The sequence below is a fragment of the Protopterus annectens genome, chromosome 6.part0 (genome assembly GCF_019279795.1).
Source record: "Protopterus annectens isolate FY-2018-M chromosome 6.part0, PAN1.0, whole genome shotgun sequence".
Lineage (NCBI taxonomy): Eukaryota > Metazoa > Chordata > Ceratodontiformes > Protopteridae > Protopterus > Protopterus annectens.
Genome location: NC_056737.1, coordinates 1,049,235,304 through 1,049,255,675, shown reverse-complemented (window position 1 = coordinate 1,049,255,675; position 20,372 = coordinate 1,049,235,304). Strand labels below are relative to the sequence as shown.

Genomic DNA, 20,372 nt, shown 5'->3' with positions numbered 1-20,372 from the left:
GTTTGAGGCCAGTAATCCTCTTTCTGAGGTACTTCTGTGGCCTTTCCGGCTGCTGCAGATATCTTGTGCGGTACATTCCAAAAGGGGCATTGTACTCTATAATGGGTCTAATAAGTGTCGAGTAGAGGGGAACAATGACTCTTTTTTTCCTGGATGAGAACCCTTTTATGATGAGGTGTGCCACGTAGAAGGACTTCCTGACTACTGTGGCGATGTGACTATCAAAGGAGAGACTACTGTCCACCTGGGTCCCAAGGTCTCTTATCACACATTTGGTGTTAAGTAGATTGGTGTCTATGTGGTAGTTCATGGGTACAGAGTTTTTACCAAAGGGGGGATGACACTGCACTTTTTGGCATTGAGCTTGAGGCCATGGCTCTGACACCAGGCATCTGTCTCAGCGAGGCCCTTCTGTAGGATGTTCACATCATTTGGGGACTTGACTATGGCTCCTAGTTTGCAGTCATCTGCAAACTTCATTAGCCAGAGGCCTTCTGTGTTAGCTTGTACTTCAGAGAAGTAGATACTAAACAGGAGAGGTCCCAGGACAGAATCCTGTGGTACTCCACTTGTCACTGCTTTGATGTCAGATTTGGAGTCTGCAACTTTTACAGTGTAGGTTCTGTCAGTGAACCAGTTGGCAACCCATCTTGTGACGTAGGGATTTATACCTAGTTTAGTGAGTTTAGCTATAATTCCAGAATGGGGGATGGTGTTGAAAGCCTTGGCGAGGTCAAGATAGGCTGTGTGAACCATCTTACCCTCATCTACGGCTTTGGTGACTGCCTCAAAGAAGTCTATCAGGTTCAGGAGGCATGATCTGCCTTTCACAAACCTGAACTGGGTGGGATCCAGACTTTGGAGGTTACCAATATCTTTGTTTGAGTTCCATAATGATACGTTCCATGGCCTTGCAGACCAGGCTCGTCCAGCTAATAGGTCGATAGTTCCCGGGATAAGTGGTGGCTCCCCCTTTGTGGAGTGAGATAACTGTTGCTGTGCGCCATTCAGTGGGCACAAAGCCTGATGTGAGGCTATTATTGAACATGGTGCTTAAGTGGGGAGCCAGCTCGTTCTGAATTTTGTGTAAAACGCAGCCTGGGATGTTGTCCAGTCCCATGGATGCTGTGATGTCCTTCAAGGATGCATCTGCAGTCCTTACAAATGGGTTGTCCTGTCATCAGGCAGCCCTTCGGTCGGCCGGATTCCAAAGTCTGGGTCTGGCTTCGGCTGGTGTCGCACTTCACCCGACGTCATTGCGGCAGTTACTCGGGTATAAAGGCATCAGCCGACGCCATTTTCCTCAGTCTTTCTTGCCGCGTGGCGCCCGAAGCAGAAGCTGTTCGCAAGTGCCGGTCGGTCAGATCCAGAGATTACTACTACCGAATACTACTTCGAAGACTTCTATAAAGCTAAGTACCCCGTTGGGGACTCTTTCTTGCCTCAGCCGATGTCAGAGAAAGTTAATAACTGTTTATCTTGTGGGAAACAAATACCTCATAAAGATTTCCACTCCTATTGCATACATTGTTTAGGCCCAGACCACGACGTAGCAGCTTGTCTAGCCTGTGCTTCTTTTAACCGGCGGACGCTTAGACGCCGCTCGGACTTTGCCGAACAAATTTTAGGCTCCGATTTTGCCTACATTATGCCGTCGGATCCTCCGACTCATAAATAACTAAAAAACGCAAAGAAAAGGACCGACACTCGCGGTCAGCGGTTTCGGCTGAAACCGCGGCTAAGCAATCCACGAGTGTCTCGGTTTCGGCCGAAACCGAGCAAGCGGTTCTTTCTTCAGCCGATAACTTGCCTTCTACCGAGGCCTCTTCTATTCTGGTAGAAACGGCTTCTGAAATCCAGCCTTCTGTTGCGATTTCACAGGATTTATCAGACACCATTCCACTAGATATTTCTACTCCTGCACGTGGAGCTGCTAGGCCTCCTCCAGCTATGTCTGTTAAGGCCTTTTCCAGGGCTAAAGCAGCCAAAACTTCCAAACCTGTGCCTGCCAAGCCCCCCTCTCACAGGCCCAGCACCAGCTCCCATATGCTTTCTTTGGCACAGGATCTCATCACTTTAATCCGTGGATCCCAGCCTCATCCAGACAGGGCCTCTCTCCCTCCTCCAGAAAAGAGGCCTAGAGCAGAGCCCCCTGAGCCAGTAGCCACAGATGATTCTTCTGATGATTCAGAACATTCAGATCCTCCTGAGGCTTCTTATTCTCCTTACGAAGACTCCCATGCTGAGGAGTCCATCCCTTCAGCCTCTCCTCCTGAGGAATTTTCCTTTGGGGAAACCTTGCATGCTATGAGGGAACAATTTCAGTGGCAGGGCCAAGATTTCTCAGACTCAAGAAAAAGGCTTAGGACCTTTCTACACTTGCCACAGCATAGGCCTTTAGCTATTCCTCCAGTTCTATCTGTTGTTGATGATGCATTTAATGATGCTTGCACTTCTCCTGATACTTTACCTCCGGCTCCTGTTAAACCAGATAGGTACTACAGGGTCCCGGACACTCATCACCACTTATATAAGGCCCCTTTTGCAGATCCAGAGACTATCTCTCAGGGCCCTAAAGCTGTAGCAGCTACTTCTTCTAAAAACCCCCTCCCCTCTGAAAGGGAATCCAGGTCCTTAGAGAGATGGGGTAAAAAAGTTTACACCTCTGCTACTTTGTCAGCTAGAGCTTTGAACTGCCAATTTCATATGATTCAATATCAAGAGTTTATGCTTGACCAGTTGACTAAAAAGCTGTCCTCTGAAGAATCTTTAGATAAAAGTATGTTCAAGAAATGTTACATAACATACAGCAGGTTAGTAACCATTCTTTAAAATGTGGCTATGATGCACTGGAGGCTTCCTTTAGATCAGCCATGATGGGCACAGTTATCAGGAGGCATGCATGGTTGAAAGAACAGGCATTACCAGACCATGTCAAATCTAAGCTTTTGGATGCACCTATGGACAAGGTCAATTTATTTGGTGCCCCCCGCACAGCAGGTTCTGAAAAGATGGAAGAGAAAGCAAAATCTGTGCAAACAGTAAAAGATTTCTTACAAGTTCAACCTCCAAGGTTTAGCAGGAATTGGCCCTCCAAGAATTGGTCCTTTCGAGTCCTCTAAGGCACAAAGAGGCAGGAATAGGCTCTAGAGGCAGAAACCAATCCAGAGGTGCCTACAGGGGTCGCCAGTGGCAGGGTAACAACCAACGAGGCACGGATACAGCCACCACCACTACAACAACTCAATCACAGTGACTTGGCGGTGGCACCGCCTACCAGGGAACAACTAGAAGCACCCTTAGGCGGAAAGCTAACCTTATTTTCAAGAAACTGGCACTGCATTACAAGAGAAAAATGGATTTTGCAAACTATAGACCAAGGTTACAGGTTCCATTTCCATACTCTACCAGGAAAGAGAGGAATGCCGAACCTACCACCTACTCAAAGGGCAGAAGCTCTAAAACAAATATCTCAATTATTAAGAATCAGAGCTGTGGAAAGGTACCATCTATGGAGCAAGGGAAGGGATTTTATTCCAGGCTCTTCCTGGTACCAAGAAAAGAAAACAAATGGAGGCCTATTCTAGATCTGTCCGCTCTAAACACATTCCTCATTGTTCCAAAATTCAAAATGCTGACTCTACAGCAGCTTCTTCCCATGCTGGGCAAGGAGTCTTGGCTGGTAACTCTAGATCTCAAGGAGGCATACCTGCACGTCCCCATAAGACCAATTTGCAGAAGATACCTCAGATTTCTTGCAGGATCAGAGCATTATCAATTCTCAGCATTGCCCTTTGGCTTATCTACTGCGCCCAGAGTGTTCACGAAATGCCTGGCATCAGTAATCGCTCATTGCAGACTTCAGGGAATTCAAATCTATCCCTACCTGGACGACTGCCTGATACAAGCGGACAACAAAACAAATTAACAGAAGACTTACAAAGAGTCATCTACCTGCTACAAGCCCTGGGATACACAGTCAATACAAAAAAGTCAAGGCTGATTCCATCCCAAATAATAACCTTTCTGGGTGCAGAACTGGACACATCAAAACAAATGGCATTTCTAACTGCAGAAAAGAAAGAACAACTTCCTCTCTATTTCTTGGCATTAACAAAACAGAGCCATCTAACTGCAAGAAAAGTGTTACAAGCTCTAGGCTTCATGGCATCCTGCATAATTCTGGTCCCTCATGCCAGGCTTCATATGAGAAAGCTACAGTGGTACCTAAAGAATTTGTGGTCTCAGCACAAGCACAGCCTGGAAACCAAAATTCCAATGATCCCATGCCTGAAGCAAGAGTTCTTATGGTGGGCTCAGGCCTGTCAATCAAACACAGGACTGCCCTTCAGCAAAAGTCATCCAAGACAAACTATCACGACAGATGCCTCAGACCTCGGTTGGGGGGCACACATGATGGACAAGTGCATTCAAGGCCTATGGACTCAAGACCAACTGCATCTGCACATAAATCTAAAAGAAATGATGGCAATAAAATTGGCAATCCAGGTATTCAGACCTCTTCTCCACGAAGGCCAGCTGTTGATAAGGACAGACAACACCACAGTTATGTGGTACATCAACAAACAGGGAGGCACACACTCATACCCCCTGTGCCGGCTGGCACTAGACCTATGGGATGTGGCTCTGAGTTACAACCTTCAGTTACAGGCAATTTGTGTACCAGGGAAGGAAAACATTCTAGCAGACATTTTAAGCAGAACTACAACAGATGCCCACGAATGGATGCTGCATCCGGACATCTTCAAAGCCATCACAAGAAAATGGGGATTACCACAAATAGACTTGTTTGCATCCCCATACAATCACCAGTTGAAGAAATTCTGCACAAGGACTTACCACCCACTTGCTTGGAAGGTGGACTCCCTATCCTTCAATTGGAAAAGCCTGACAGCATACGCATTCCCACCACTTCCTTTGATGCACAAGGTGCTTCTCAAGATCAAAGAGGAACGTCCGAGGATCATTCTGATAGCCCCAGACTGGCCAAGACAACATTGGTACCCACTGCTGAGGAGCATGTCCGGGAACAAATATGGAAACTGCCCTGATCCCATTACTGCTGACACAGAACAACTACAACATTCTGCATCCAAACCTAAAACTCTGCAGCTAACTGCCTGGAACATTACATGACAGAAATTAACCCAAATTTATCCCAAAGGGTTAAGGACATAATCCTGGAGGCTCGTAGACCTTCAACAAGAAAGAATTATGCAGCAAAATGGAAAAGATATCTCATCTGGAGTGCTGCAAAAGGGCAAGACGTGACACTGGTGAACATAGCCAACATCCTGGAGTACTTGGCTGAGCTCTACCACACAGGCCTGTCCTATTCCTCCATCAAGATACATGCATCAGCTATTTCAGCACAGTACAGCTTGCATCCTCCTGTCTTCTCGCATCCCCTGCTCAGACATTTTCTGAGGGGAATTAAAAATGTAAAACCTCCCAGGAAACCTCCATTGCCAGCATGGGACTTGAACTTTGTGCTAGAAAAACTGACTCTACCTCCTTTCGAGCCAGCAGCTACAGCAGACTTGCAATACTTATCCTGGAAGACTGCCTTCCTGCTGGCAATAACTTCAGCAAGAAGGGTCTCTGAACTACAAGCATTAATGGCAGTACAACCCTTCCTGATCTTCCATCAAGATAGAGTGTCCATGAGAACAAATCCTACATTTATGCCTAAGGTGGTATCCAGAGTCTCTTTAAATCAGGCTATCCACCTTCCTACATTCTTCCCCAATCCACAGAACAGGGGAGAAAAGCTCTTATATACCTTGGATGTACACAGGCAATTACACTACTACCTGGACAGGACAAAAAACAATAGAAAAACTGACCAGCTTCTGGTAGCTTATGCAACAGGAAAAGAAGGAAAACCAATTTCTAAACAGACAATCTCCAAATGGATAGGAAATTGCATTAGACTTTGTTACTCCTACCATGGAAAGAAAACTCCAGAGAACATCAGGCCTCACTCCACAAGGGCCACAGCCACTACCACAGCTTTCTTACGAGGAGTGGCTACCAAGGACATTATAGAGGCTGCTACTTGGACCTCCGTGCATATATTTGCCAAGCATTATAACTTACCACTATACTCTAGATCCCGTGCTGGCTTTGCCACTGCTGTTTTGCAAGGGATCCTGACTACACCATAATCTATTCTCATTTCCTCCTCCCCTAGTTTAGCTATGGTATTCTACCCATTTGTAAGGACTGCAGATGCATCCTTGAAGGACATAGTACAGATGTTCTTCATTCCACATTGCTGCAGTCCTAACCATTGGGTAGTCCGCTGTCCAGTCGGCCCGAATACCAAAGTATATGGCTGACGTCGGTCAAGGCGCATTAGACTGGCGTCAGTACGTCAGGGTACTAATGCGCATGACCGACGCCATATCTTCAGTCTTTTTTGCCGCATGGTCCGATGCAGAAGCAGTTCTTGCGAGTGCAGGTTGGCGTTCTGAAATATTTCCGAAGTCGGAGTTTCAGACCGAATCAAAGTTGGCTAAGTACCCGTTAGAGCATTTTGGTTTTTCTTGCCTCAGTATTTAACCGGATGTCAGAAAAAGTGAATAACTGTATTTCTTGTGGGAAACAGATACCTCATAGGGATTACCATACTCTGTGTATACCTTGTTTAGGGCCTGAGCACGACGTTGTTGGTTGCCGCTCTTGTGCTAGATTTAATAAACGCACTATTAAGAGAAGGTTAGACTGTGCCAGGTTAGTGTTTGGGAAGCGTTGTAATTACAAAATGCCGTCGGATGCTCCGGCGCTTCTAAGAAGCGCAAAGACAAAACAGCGAAGCCTAGGGTTGATGAACCGGCAGTCCCGGACGCCGGTTCTTTAGAAAACTCTGTGGAGCCAGAGGTTTTGCCAGGAGTTTCTTTGGAGTCTCAGGCAGACACTTTATTGTTACAGGATGTGCCCTCTCAGGAGGTAGGCCAGGCTGAGGGGGCTTCTCAGGTAACTGTTCTTCCCTCTGTTCCCAAGTTAGTTAGAGCTTCTCCTACTGTTGCCAAAACTTCTTTCAGAGGTAGGCCAAGTTCAGCTACAGTGGGGTTTCTCCTAGCACTTCAGGTTCTGTGCCTAAGAAACATATGCTTAAAATGGCAGAAGATTTAATTACTATGATTAGAGGCTCTATGCCCCCTCCTGATAAGAGGCCTAGGGTGGAACCTGAGTTTGAGAGTTTGGAACAGTATTCAGAGGCTTGAGTCTTCTGGAAGAATTACAGGACTTTCCTCCTTATTCTGATTCTGATGTGGATGATTCCACACCTACAGCTTCTCCTCCTGAGGATTTCTCATTTTCAGAGACTCTGCATTCCATGAGGGAACACTTTAAATGGGAAGGCCAAGATTACTCTGATTCCAGGAAAAGGCTTAGGGAATTCTTATTTTACCACAACATAGGCCCTTAGCTATACATCCTGCGTTGCATGTGGTGGTAGTTGTTGTTGCAGAGGCTTCCCTGAACCCTGACTCTTTGCCTCCTGCTCCTGTTAAACCTGATAGGTACTATAGGGTGCCCGAAGCTCATAAGTATTTGTTTAAGAGTCCTAGGGCGGACCCAGAAACTGTTTCTCAGGGGCCTAAAGGTGTTAAGGCCTCTGTGGTTAAAAATCCTGTTCCCACTGATAAAGAGGCAAGGGCTTTGGATAGGTGGGGAAAGAAAGTGTATACTTCTTCCACTCTAGCCATGAGAGCGTTGAATTGTCAGTTTCACATGCTAAAATATCAAAATTATCTCCTTTCACAATTGAAATCTAAGGTGGATGCTTTGGCGGAAGGTATAGAGTGTAAAGAGTTGCTGGATTTACTTCATGTGTCTGAACAAGTGGGTAAGCATTCTTTGCAATGTGGTTTTGATGCTGTGCAGGCCTCCTCGAGGGTGGCTGCCACTAGTTCTGTTCTTCGCAGGCATGCCTGGTTGAGGGATCAGAATTTAGCTGAGCATGTTAAGACAAGGATTTTGGATGCTCCTTTACAGTCTGATGTGTTGTTTGGTTCGCCTGTGGAAGCAGTCCTGAAGAAAATGGAGGACAAAGCTAAGTCTATGCAAACTGTTAAAGATTTTTGCAGGTGCAGCCACGAAGTTTAGTAGAAATTGGCCTACTAAGGGATGGACATATCCTGCGTATGATTCCCAGTCTAGGGGTAGGTCTAGGCGTGGTAGGGGCAGAGCTCAAGGTTCTTTTAGGCCTAGATCAGGAGTTCACCTGCTCAGACTTCTGGTGAGGGCAGGGGTCAGTCCTTCGTAAACAGACCCAATGACCTGCTTTTTCAGCTGCCAGTAGATTCTCGTCTGGCAGCTCCTTTGGGAGGAAGACTGTCTCTTTTCAAAGAAAATTGGGATTTAATTACTCAAGACAGATGGGTGTTGGATATCATTCACCACGGTTACAGGTTTTATTTCCATACATTGCCCCCTTTCAAAGGCATGCCAGGCGTTCCTCCTACACAAAGGAAAGAGGCTCACAAGCAAATTTCTCTGTTACTCCAAATAGGGGCCATTCAGTCAGTCCCTGTATCGGAAAGGGGCCTAGGATTTTATTCTCGCCTGTTCCTAGTACCAAAGAAGGGGAACACGTGGAGACCAATTTTGGATTTATCTATCCTCAACACTTATCTGGACATTCCCAAGTTCAAGATGTTGACGTTACAACAGCTTTTACCTCTGCTGGGCAAAGACCACTGGATGGTAACTTTAGATCTCAAGGAAGCTTACCTTCATGTGCCTATAAGACTAAGTTGCAGGAAGTATCTGCGTTTCGAGCTGGAAATTCTCATTATCAGTTCTCTGCATTGCCCTTTGGCTTATCTACTGCGCCCAGAGTATTCACAAAGGTTCTGGCTCCAGTGATAGCTTACTTCAGACTAAAAGGAATTCAAATCTATCCTTACTTGGACGACTGCCTGATTCTGGCTCAAGAAAAGGAGGACCTTCTACAGCATCTGGAATATGTTATAGCAGTGCTAAGATGCCTAGGGTATTCTGTGCTCGAAATAAAGTCCAGTCTAGTACCCTCTCAAGACATGTGCTTTCTGGGTGTGAGACTGAATACAGCAGCCCAGATGGCCTTTTTAACCCCGGACAAACAACAGAGTCTATCCCTTTACTTTCATCAACTATCTCATCAGTCCGTGCTGACTGCAAGGACAGTCCTTCAAGCATTAGGGTTCATGGCATCTTGTATTCTGGTGCTTCCCAATGCCAAACTGCATATGAGGAAGCTGCAATGGTATCTCAAAATGTATGGACACAGCACTGCCAGGATTTGGACACTGTCATTCAAATAATACCTTGCATTCAAAAGGAATTTTTGTGGTGGGCTCAGGAATGTCACCTAAACAAGGGACTCTCTGTGACCCGGCCAGAGGCGAGTCAGATTCTAACGACAGATGCCTCAGACATTGCTTGGGAAGCTCATCTAAATGGAAAGTGGATACAAGACAAGTGGCCTGCCAGACTACAGCATCTACATATCAACATGAAAGAGATGTTAGCAGTCCAGTTTGCATTAATGGCTTTCAAGGAGTTACTTCTTCCAGGGCAGGTGTTGATTCTAACAGACAACGCAACTGTCATGTGGTACATCAACAAACAAGGGGGAACACATTCTTACCCATTGTGCAGGCAAGCAATGATTTTATGGGAGACTGCGCCAGCTTGCAACTAACTCTTCAGGCAAGGTTTCTGCGGGAGCACAGAACTCCTTAGCAGATGTGTTAAGCAGACAAATCATGGATCCCCACAGTGGAAACTGGATCTTCATGTATTTCAAAAGTTGACAGTGTCCTGGGGAACTCCAGACATAGATCTGTTCGCTTCCCACTAAACCACCAGCTGCCAAAGTTTTGCACAAAGAGGTTACATCACACAGCTTGGAAAGTGGATGCTCTTTCTTTCAGTTGGAAAAATCTTCATGTGTATGCGTTTCCACCTCTGCCTCTTCTTCCAAAGGTGCTTCTAAAGGTCAGACAAGACAAGCCAAGGATGATTTTAATAGCTCCAGATTGGCCTCGGCAGCACTGGTACCCATTACTGAGGAGTCTAGTAAAGAAGCCTCCATGGCCTTTACCCTTGATTCCACACCTTTTGTCTCAGAGAGAAGGCCACCTGCTCAATGTCAAGCTTCGTTCTCTTCATCTAACAGCATGGCATATTCTGTTTTGAGAGACAGCCGGTCTCAACTTCCTCAACAAGTTTTAAATGTGATTATGGAAGCTAGAAGACCTAGTACACGGAAAGTGTATGCAGAAAAATGGAAGAGATTTTTATTTTGGAGTGCAGCAAGGAATTTGGAGATTTCTGAGCCTAATTTGAGTGTGGCTCTACAATATCTTACTGAGTTATTGGACAAAGGTTTGTCCTTCTCTTCCATTAAGATTCATGCTGCAGCAATTTCAGCTCACTATGATTGTGACCCACCATTGTTTTCGCATCCTTTGTTCAAGCAGTTTCTCAGAGGGCAAAGAATATAAGACCCCCATTAGAGCTCCTACTCCTGCTTGGGATCTCAATTTTGTGTTGGAAAACTTACTCTACAACCTTTTGAGCCTCGGGTACTGCTGATTTAAAATATTTGTCATGGAAGACTGCTTTTTTGTTGGCTATTACTTCTGCAAGAAGGGTTTCTGAGTTGCAGGCCCTTATGGCAGTAGAGCCCTTTCTGATTTTCCATAAGGATAGGGTATCATTACGTACTAATCCTTCCTTTATGCCCAAGGTGGTTTCTAGTGTGGCTTTAAACCAAACTATTCATTTGCCTACTTTCTATGCAGATCCCCAAAATAAAGGGGAAAAGATTTTGCACACTTTAGATGTACATAGGCAGTTGCGTTATTATTTAAGCAGGACTAAGGATTTCAGGCAGTCTCAGCAGTTGTTTGTTTCTTTTGCTTTGAGTTCTCAGGGCAAGCCTGTGTCTAAGCAAACTATTTCTAAGTGGATTGGGTTTTGCATTTCTTTTGTTATTCCCATCATGGCAAGGAGATTCCAGCTGGAATTAGGCCTCATTCCACTAGGGCTACTGCCACTTCAACAGCATTTTTAAGGGGGGTGGCAACTAAGGATATTTTAGAGGCAGCTACTTGGAGTTCAGTGCATACTTTCTCTAAGCATTACCACCTTCCTCTCTACTCTAAATCTAGGGCTGGTTTTGCCACAGCCATTTTGCAAGGCATGTTGGCAGCTCCTGCTTCTTTATGATTTGCCAGCCTCCCTTACCTCTGCTTTGGGATTCTACCCAATGGTTAGGACTGCAGCAATGTGGAATGAAGAACATAGTACAGTTTTGTACCTACCATAAATGTAGATGTTCGAGGATCCACATTGCTGCAGTCCAATTTACCTCCTCCTTCCCTCTGTGTTTAGGGGTGGTGGTGTGAGTTGCTGTATATTATTGTACATCTGTATATATATATATATATATATATATATATATATATTGTATATAAGTTTGGTGCAGGGCTTTTTGGTGTTTTGGTTTGGGCCTTGTTTTTTTTAGGGTCTTCTGACATCTGGGGCAAGAAAAGACTGAAGATATGGCGTCGGTCCTGCGCATTAGTACCCTGGCGTACTGGCGTCAGTCTAATGCGCCTTGACCGACGTCAGCCATATACTTTGGTATTCGGGCCGACTGGACAGCGGACTACCCAATGGTTAGGACTGCAGCAATGTGGATCCTCGAACATCTACATTTATGGTAGGTACAAAACTGTACTTTTTGTACCTACCATAAATGTAGATGTCCGAGAGGAATGCATCTGCAGTCAGGATTACCCACCCTCCTTCCCCTCTGAGGTACTCCTAGGGTACTTACCAATCTTTAGCTAGCTTGGGGGGGATCTATTATGGCGTATTTGTTTGTATATATGTACATACATGTTTATTTTGTGTGTTTGCTCTCTACTATTTGGAAACTTTGGCATTTATCCAAATTTAGCCTACCAAGAGGGCACCTGGCATCTGGGGCAAGAAACACTGAGGAAAATGGCATCGGCTGATGCCTTTATACCCGAGTAACTGCCACAATGACGTCGGGTGAAGTGCGACACCAGCCGAAGCCAGACCCAGACTTTGGAATCCGGCCGACCGAAGGGCTGCCTGACGACAGGACAACCCATTTGTAAGGACTGCAGATGCATTCCTCTCGGACATCTACATTTATGGTAGGTACAAAACTGTACTTTTTTGGCTTTAGAGAGTGCAGCTTTTACCTGCGTAGTTGTGATTACAGGGACTCTGCATTCTTCCTGTATAGATATGGGCCCTTTAGTAGGTGGCGGGGGGGGGGGGTAAAGTTCGCACTGAACTTATCTGCCAGGATGGTGGCAATATCAGTTGGTGCTGTCATTTTCGTGCCGTTGTGCTGTAACTCAGAGCAGATCTGGGTGTTGCCATCGAGATTATTGACATAGCTATAGAATGCTTTGTGGTTGTCCTTAGAATTAGTGGCGATTTTGTTTTCGTAACTAGCTTTGGAGGATCTTATAAGGCATCTCTGCTTCTTACTGAGGCTGACCAGGGAGCTTCTCCACTCATGGGATTTTACTCTCTTTTGTAACAGTTTCTTCCTTCTGTTGTACAGTTTGTTTATGGCAGGGGACCACTAGATTGGCTTCCTTTTTTTGGAGAATAGCGTCTTGGTTCTGTTTGGGATAGCTATAATTCCAGAATGGGGGATGGTGTCGAAAGCCTTGGCGAGGTCAAGATAGGCTGTGTGAACCATCTTACCCTCATCTACGGCTTTGGTGACTGCCTCAAAGAAGTCTATCAGGTTCAGGAGGCATGATCTGCCTTTCACAAACCTGAACTGGGTGTAAGTGCTTATAGAGTGCATTTGTGTAGGATTCAGCAGTTGTAACTGTATTGTCCATCTGCATGGGTGTCATGAACTTCACCACTTCTGTCTTAAGAAGCATGAAGTTAGTTTTGTAGAAATTTTTTACCGTGGTTTCCTTAATGGGGGGTGGGGGCGGGATGTGGCTATCAAGGGTGATTAGCTTATGGTCGGATCAGACCAACAAGGAGTTGACTTCAGGTGTGGAATACTGGTCACTCATGTTGGTAATGACTAGGTCTAGGATATTGTTGCCCCTGGTGGGGGTGTGGATAAGTTGATCCAAGGCATTGGAGTTTATGAATTTCAGAAAGCGTTGAGCTAAGGAGTTGGTACACGAGTAGTTTTCCCAGTTAATGGGTGGGGTAGTTGAAGTCACCCATTGTTAGGGCTGGGTACAAGTTACAGTATTCTCAAATACCCTGACCCCCCCTCAATATCCAGTCTGCTTACTGTCTACACTGCGAACCAGTTCCTCAGATCTAGTGAAAAATCTCTTCTGTCCATCACCAAGGCCAGTAATAATGCAGAGTAAGCACTCTACTCCCACACTGTTGCCAGGAATTAGAACTCTCTACCCCATTTCGTGACCATTGCTCCCTCCAACTCTATATTCAAAAACTCCCTCAAATCACATCTCCTTAGTACCTGGTTATGTTCCTGTATCACATAACCTTAACCATACTGCTATTAACTCTCCAAATTGCTCTCTGATCACCTGCCTGCTTGTTCATTTGAAAAGTTGAACTTTTAACTGTAGAATGTACTTTTTTTCTTCTCTTACCAATGTGTAACTGACATTGTCATTTTACTTATTTTCTGTACAATCATTTATTTGGAGTGTTTTTAGTTATTTCGTGTTATATTACTGTGTTCACCATATATGTTGTAACCTGTTTACTACATCTTATTTGTGCATTATACTTGCTGTAATGTTTTTGTACAACTAGATGTCGGAGCTTTTCTCCCCGGGCCTCCGCTGAAAATGGAGCTAGTCCAGTCGGAATTTCTCAGTTAACAGATGTAAAATAATAGTAAAATAAATGTTAAATCAGCACATCTACCCAGTCAGCAAATTAAATAAACAAATACCTATCTATAGAGAGACCGGACTAAAAGTAGTGTGTATAGTTAAATGGCAATTGAGCTGTCACGTATTCAGACATAAACATAGACATAGACATCTCGTAACTGTAATCCAAGAAAAAAAAGAATTTGGTGCGTTACTGCAGGGTACATGGGGACAGAAGTGATTTGTGAGTAATAATTACTCAAATTAGAGAGCCCATTCAAATGACAGGGTGTGTGACAGGAGGGTTGGTTCCCAGATGACTAGAAATCATAATCCTCTTATAATGGCTTGGTTAGGCCATATTTGAATTAATTTGGTGTCCATTGTTGCAAGGCTTCTAAGAAAATGGAGCTAAATGTTACTTAATTCAGGGGAGAATGGCAAATAATTTAAGTAGAAGAGTTTACTTATGAGGAGTTACTAAGGAGGCCAGCATCTTATTTAGAGGAAGAAAATAATAGTATAAGAATGAAGAAGAACAGTTTGAAATGGCTCCCTTTTAATGTCAGCAGTCAAAATGCCAAATGCCAACAAGCTGAAAAAAAATGACCGAAAAACCTGGAAAAGAGCGAATTTTGAACATCTGTCTTCTCTTGTAAACTCCTTTTTTTGGGGGGGGGCATATTGCCCCCTGCACCCCCTAAGATTGACATATCTCCATTTTCAGTTGACAAGTTTGTGTGTTGCATGTTATTGTTTGGAATATGTTTTAGAAAGAACATAAACGTTATAATGCAGCAACAGTAAAATGTAACAAGGTGTATGCTACTGAACTAAGACACTGATTAATATCTGTGAGAAGAAGGCTAAACTGATTATTAACTGTGGCATTAACAGTAATGTTGTAGCTGTCTTATAGTAATAGATGTGAACATTACTATCCAAATATGTTTTACAAAATGGCATTCTGGGAAAAGGAAGAAAGCAGCATATTTTGCGACATTATGGGAAGAAGTACCTTTGGCTAGAAAACAAAATGACATCAGGATTGTCTGCATCCCTGCCATTTGATTAGTGAACCAGTTATAAAATGATCTCCCTGAGAGCATTGCAGGACCATTTGTACTGCGCAAAACCATTTTAGTTATTTATTTATTTATATTTTACATATGTTTACTGGGAAAGTCTGGGCATGAGCCCATGTTCTGTAGAGGCCCAGGGAGAAAAGCTCCACATATAAAATAGACAAAATTATTGCAAAGGCAAGTTGGACAATTTGTTAAAGAAAGAAAAATCTAAAAATCTTGCAGTCGAAAACATGACATAATCAAACATTTTTTTCAGTTGCTGGTTTTAGATTTCATTAGATAATGACTGTGGAAGACACAAGCAACTGCAGCAAGGGAAGCATGTGACAGTTTGATTTCTGCTACTAGTCTTATGCAGATATTTTATTTTTCAGGTATGTCCAACAGATTGATGCAGTTCTACTCTCTCATCCGGACCCTTTACATCTTGGAGCCCTCCCATATGCAGTTGGAAGACTGGGATTAAATTGCTACATTTATGCCACCATTCCAGTATACAAAATGGGTCAAATGTTTATGTATGATCTTTATCAGGTACAGTGTCTAGTAAATATCTTGTTTTAACCGATGAATGTAGCATAAATTATAAGTAGAATGCAGCATAAGCTACAAGCAGTATGCTTCTGTTCTGTTATTTGTACAAGTTCATAGACAAAAGGTATAAATTTGAAGAATGCTTCTTAGTTTGAAAGCTGATAGTGTTTGAAAATATGCTAATAGTGTCTAGGCTACATTTTTATTTTTGTGTGTGTGTGTGTGTGTGTGTGTGTGTGTGGGGCTTGGGTGAAAAAAAAAACAAAGAACAGAACAGAGCTGATTTGTAGATGTTCGGCATTAGATCACTGCTGTAGTAGTTAAGCTAATTGGGATATATCCTGCCAAGGATATGAGAAGGGTAGCTTTCACAAGTTATAAGTGGATTGAGCAGAGCCATAAAAATGGTAGTTTGGATCCCAAAAGCTTCAGAGCTTTCTGCCCCCCACCTTTTTTTTACTCCAAATAGAAGCAGGGATTCTGTCTCATTCTGATACTGATTCTTAGTTGGAAGAACAGGGAATGGAAGACAAGTGTTTTTCTTCAGTAATTTCTCCACAAGCTGAAGATTCTGAAGAAAAGTTTTACTTCAGAGTTCCCTTCAGAAGAGGTCTTTTTTTTTCTGAAGCCTTAGCTAGAAGAAAAAGATGTTTCTGTGGGAACAGAATGAAATCCCTATTTCCAACTGGATAAGCCACAGCCTGTAGCTGTCGCTCCTGTTTTATCAGCTTGCAGTTTGCCTAATAACAGACGTTTCAGGAGCAAGTTCACTATTATACAAAGTACATCAGACTCATAAATATCCAGTGTTATGTTGACCTATCTCGCCTTCATTCTTACAATGATGGTCTCAGAGCCGATTCTTGGCTCCGACTCAGCTGAATTGTTTGTGTCTCGGCTTTTCCCGGTTAGGGGTCGCCACAGCAGAACTCCGGTCCGCTAATGATTGGCAGTAGGTTTTTTTTACGTGCTGGCTTGCCGGGCCTAACGCACAACCTTCAACGAAGGAACGCCCATTCACACATGTCGCCACACAGAAGACTCTCTAACTGAGAAGCGAACGGGCAACATCTAACTGTAAGGCAACAACGCTAGCTGAAAGACTCAAACTTGGCTTGTGGCAAGTGGGTATCCCATAATGCAGTGGTGTAATTCCCCAGATCTCGTTTGCCACTTTACGAGATTGGATGCGCTCATCTTGGCCGTGGCTAAGTTGTGAAAAATTTTCTTCATATTTCCTTTTAGAACCAGTAATTCTGTTCTGTTTTATAATAGATAGCTTAGTATTTGGTAATATTTAAATTGTTGTGCTTTTCTTGCATTGTAGTTTCATAGTTATAGTTTTATTCCCTTTGGTGCTGCTTTTGGCCGTCGTTTCGTAGACCTAACTTGTATCCCTTGTAGTGGTTGTTGTTGTGTCCTGTCGTAGTTAATTAGTAGCTCATTTAAGTTAGAGAGCTCTTCATCCGTTTTAGTTGGAGGGCTTGTAGTTAGTGTGTTGTTTGTCTGGGAAATAGGGCCATTTCAGTTAGAGGCCCTATTTTACTCCCTTGTTGTCTGTCTCCTTCATGTTTCCCATAGTTAACTACTCAGTTTAGCTTAAGTAGTTCAGTAGTTAAAATTTCTTATTATTATATTGTGGTCTTATCTTTATCAAATCTAAAGACCCAAAAGAGAGGGAGCATAAGCCTTCGGGCTTTAAAAATTCCCAGAAGTGTTCACAAAAAATGTCTATCACAGACGGTCATGTCATATGTGTGTGTATTGCCTTGGAGCAATTCATTTACAAGAGGATTGTACATTTTGTCATTCCTTCAGTGCCAGGGTTCTACAATAAAGGAGAAACAAATTAATCCTTAAAGGGCTCTTAAAGCCAATTTTTGAGGAAGCTATCCATAGTTGTTCTTCCTCTTCTTCTTCTCCTTCTTCCAAAAAAGGAAGAAACCCAAAAGAGACTATCACCTGCAACATCGGCTCAGTTGGAGCCGCCAGTCAAGTTACCAAAAATTTCTAAGGCCTCGGAGCCATCGGAGTTATACTAATTGACAAGCCTGGTTCGTCTGTTCCAAAGTCCTCGGAGCCGCAAGATACCTCTTCTTGGAGCTGATCCATGGATATTTCACCAGTTTCTCTGACAATGAGATCTCCCATTCTGCACGTTTCATTGTTCTTCGTGTTTCACTGTTGCAGTCATCACACTTGAGTTATCTGCCTGCAGGCAGCCCTCAGTCAACCCGAATGCCAGAGTCTTGGGATTTCTGCGTCGGATGCTGTCGCTTCTTCCATGACGTCAGGTCGTCAGGAGTATGCAGCCGGCGCCATTACATCAGCTTTTCTTGCCAAGCAGAGCCCGAAGCAGAAGCAGTTTGCAAGTGCCGGTCAGTCGCTACCTGAAATTTTCGTTATTCGAGTTTCAGACCTGAAGTCTTCTAAAGCTAAGTACCCTGGTAGGGATCCTTTTTTCTTGCTCTAACCAATGTCAGAATAAATTAATAATTGTCTTGCCTGTGGAAAGCAAATACCTCATTCTTACTGTGTCACTTGTTTAGGCCCAGACCACGACGTTCCTCACTGTCGGTTTTGTGCCCTGTTCAACGCCTGAACTGTTCGTCGTCTGGCTACCTTTGTCGCTAAATTCTTTCACTCTCATTCTCCATATTCCAAAATGGCTATGATAAGCCATCCGACTACCAGTCTTCTGAAAAAAAACATAAGGATAAAGACAGACAGACCGCATAGGTCCAAAATTGCAGACAATGCTTCCGTTAAGCTAGTCCCGAGTCTGCTGGTACTCAGTGAGGTGCTTTTGCATACCCTCCTATCCGCTTCTACAGATTTGCAGGCGACTACTGAGACACATTCGGAGTCTGGTATGCCGCGAGATGCTTCTTTGACTATGGAACCTGCAGATGTCTCTACCTTGGTTGGGTCCAGAGCTGCTGTGCGTGCAGGGACCGGCTTCTGAGGGTCTATTCAGACCTTCCGATGTTCGTATCAAACCGACCACTTTGTTTCAGACTAAAACTAGTGAATTTCTCAGGCCCAGAGTTTGCACTACGCCTAGGAAACCGACGACCAAAGCGCATTCTCAAACTCCCATGCCACAGAAACAAATGCTTAGAATGGCCAAAGACCTTATTACTTTAATTAGGGGAAGCCAGCCTTCCCCCTCTAAAAGACAAATAATTGATTTTCCTTTGGATTCTTCTGATCTTGAGTCCGATGACTCTGACCCCTCAGATTAATAGGACATACCTTTATCTACCTATGAAGATTCTGATGCAGAGGATTCCATTCCCTCTGCCTCCCCACCAGAGGATTTTTCTTTCGGTGAAACCCTGCATACCCTCAGAGAGCGTTTCCGCTGGGGGTGCCAGGACTACCCACAGTCAAAACAGAGACTCGAGGAGTTTGTAAACTTACCTCAGCACAGGCCTCTAGCTGGAAATTGTAGATGATGTCTTCATGGAGTCCAGTCTTACCCCTGATACTTTGCCACCAGCTCCTAGAATACCTGATAGTTACTACAGAATACCTGACTCTCTCAAATTTCTGTTTAAGAATCCTACTGCGGATCCAGAGATCATTTCCCAGGGTCCTAAAGGCATTAAGGCTACTACAGCCAAAAACCCTACCCCTTCAGACAGGGCTTCTAGGGCTTTAGACAGATGGGGAAGAAGGTATACACCTCTGCTACTCTTGCCATCAGGGCTTTAAATTGCCAGTTTCACATGCTGAAGTACCAGCAACATATTATGGAACTAATTAAACAAAAAAATGATGTTGATTCCTGATTGTGCAGAACATAAAGATTTACAAGTTAATGCATTCTGCAAACCAAGTTGGAAAACATACTTTGCAGTGTGGTTTTGATGCTTTAGAAGCATCTTGCAGGGCTGCTGTCACTGGGTCTGTTCTTAGAAGGCATGCTTGGCTAAAGGAACAAATCTTGCCAGACCATGTCAAAGCAAAATTACTAGATTCTCCATTAAACCAAGAATGTTTGTTTGGCACTAAAGCAGACTGTTAAAGATTTCCTACAGGTACAGCCACCTAGATTCAATAGGCATTGGCCTTCAAAAAACTGGTCCTTTCCAGTCCCTCACAGACCTTCTCAGTCCAAACCCAGGAGCAGCAGACCACCAAGACTACAGTCTCATGGTATGCACAGATCTAAACAATGGAGTGCTTCCATCTCAAAAACACCAATGACTTGTCCTTCATCCTTCCCAGCCTTGCCCAAGTATTGGACCCCTAGGAGGAAAACTCGCCCTGCATGCTAAAAACTGGGAGTGCATTACCCAGGACAGATGCGTCATAAACATGGTTTCCCAGGGATACAGATTCTACTTCCACTCACTGCCAACCCCAAGCGGATTGCCAGACCTCTCCCCAAACCAGTGGGCGGAGGCCCAAAAGCAAGTACTTTCTCTTCTCAATGTCAAGGCTATTCAACCTATTCCAGCAGAGCATAAGGGGACAGGGTTTATTCTTCAGACTGTTTCTGCTGCCCTGAAAAGAAAACTCTCGGTGCCCAATCCTGGATCTGTCAATTCTCAACACCTTCCTGGTGGTTCCAAAATTCAAAATGCTTACTCTCCAACAGCTGCTTTCTATGCTAGCCAAGGACTCCTGGCTGGTCACTCTAGACTTAAAAGAAGCTTATCTGCACATCCCCATAAGGGAATCTTGCAGGAAATATCTATGTTTCAGGACCGCCTCTATACACTATCAGTTCTCTGCACTTCCCTTTGGCTTATCTACTGCGCCCAGGGTATTCACAAAATGCCTGGCCCCAGCCATTGCATACTGCAGGCAGAGAAAAATTCAAATTTACCCATACTTGGACGATTTCCTG

General features: G+C 44.1%; 1 protein-coding gene across 2 annotated transcripts in view; it reads left to right on the top strand.

Annotated features, from left to right (window-relative positions):
- The window catches only part of CPSF2 (cleavage and polyadenylation specific factor 2), an 806,201-nt gene that overhangs the window by 229,526 nt on the left and 556,303 nt on the right, over positions 1 to 20,372 (top strand). For both annotated transcript variants that reach the window (XM_044074658.1, XM_044074655.1), the window contains exon 3: positions 15,355 to 15,514. In XM_044074658.1, the coding sequence (XP_043930593.1) occupies positions 15,355 to 15,514 (160 nt within the window). The remainder of the gene's footprint in view (positions 1 to 15,354; positions 15,515 to 20,372) is intronic.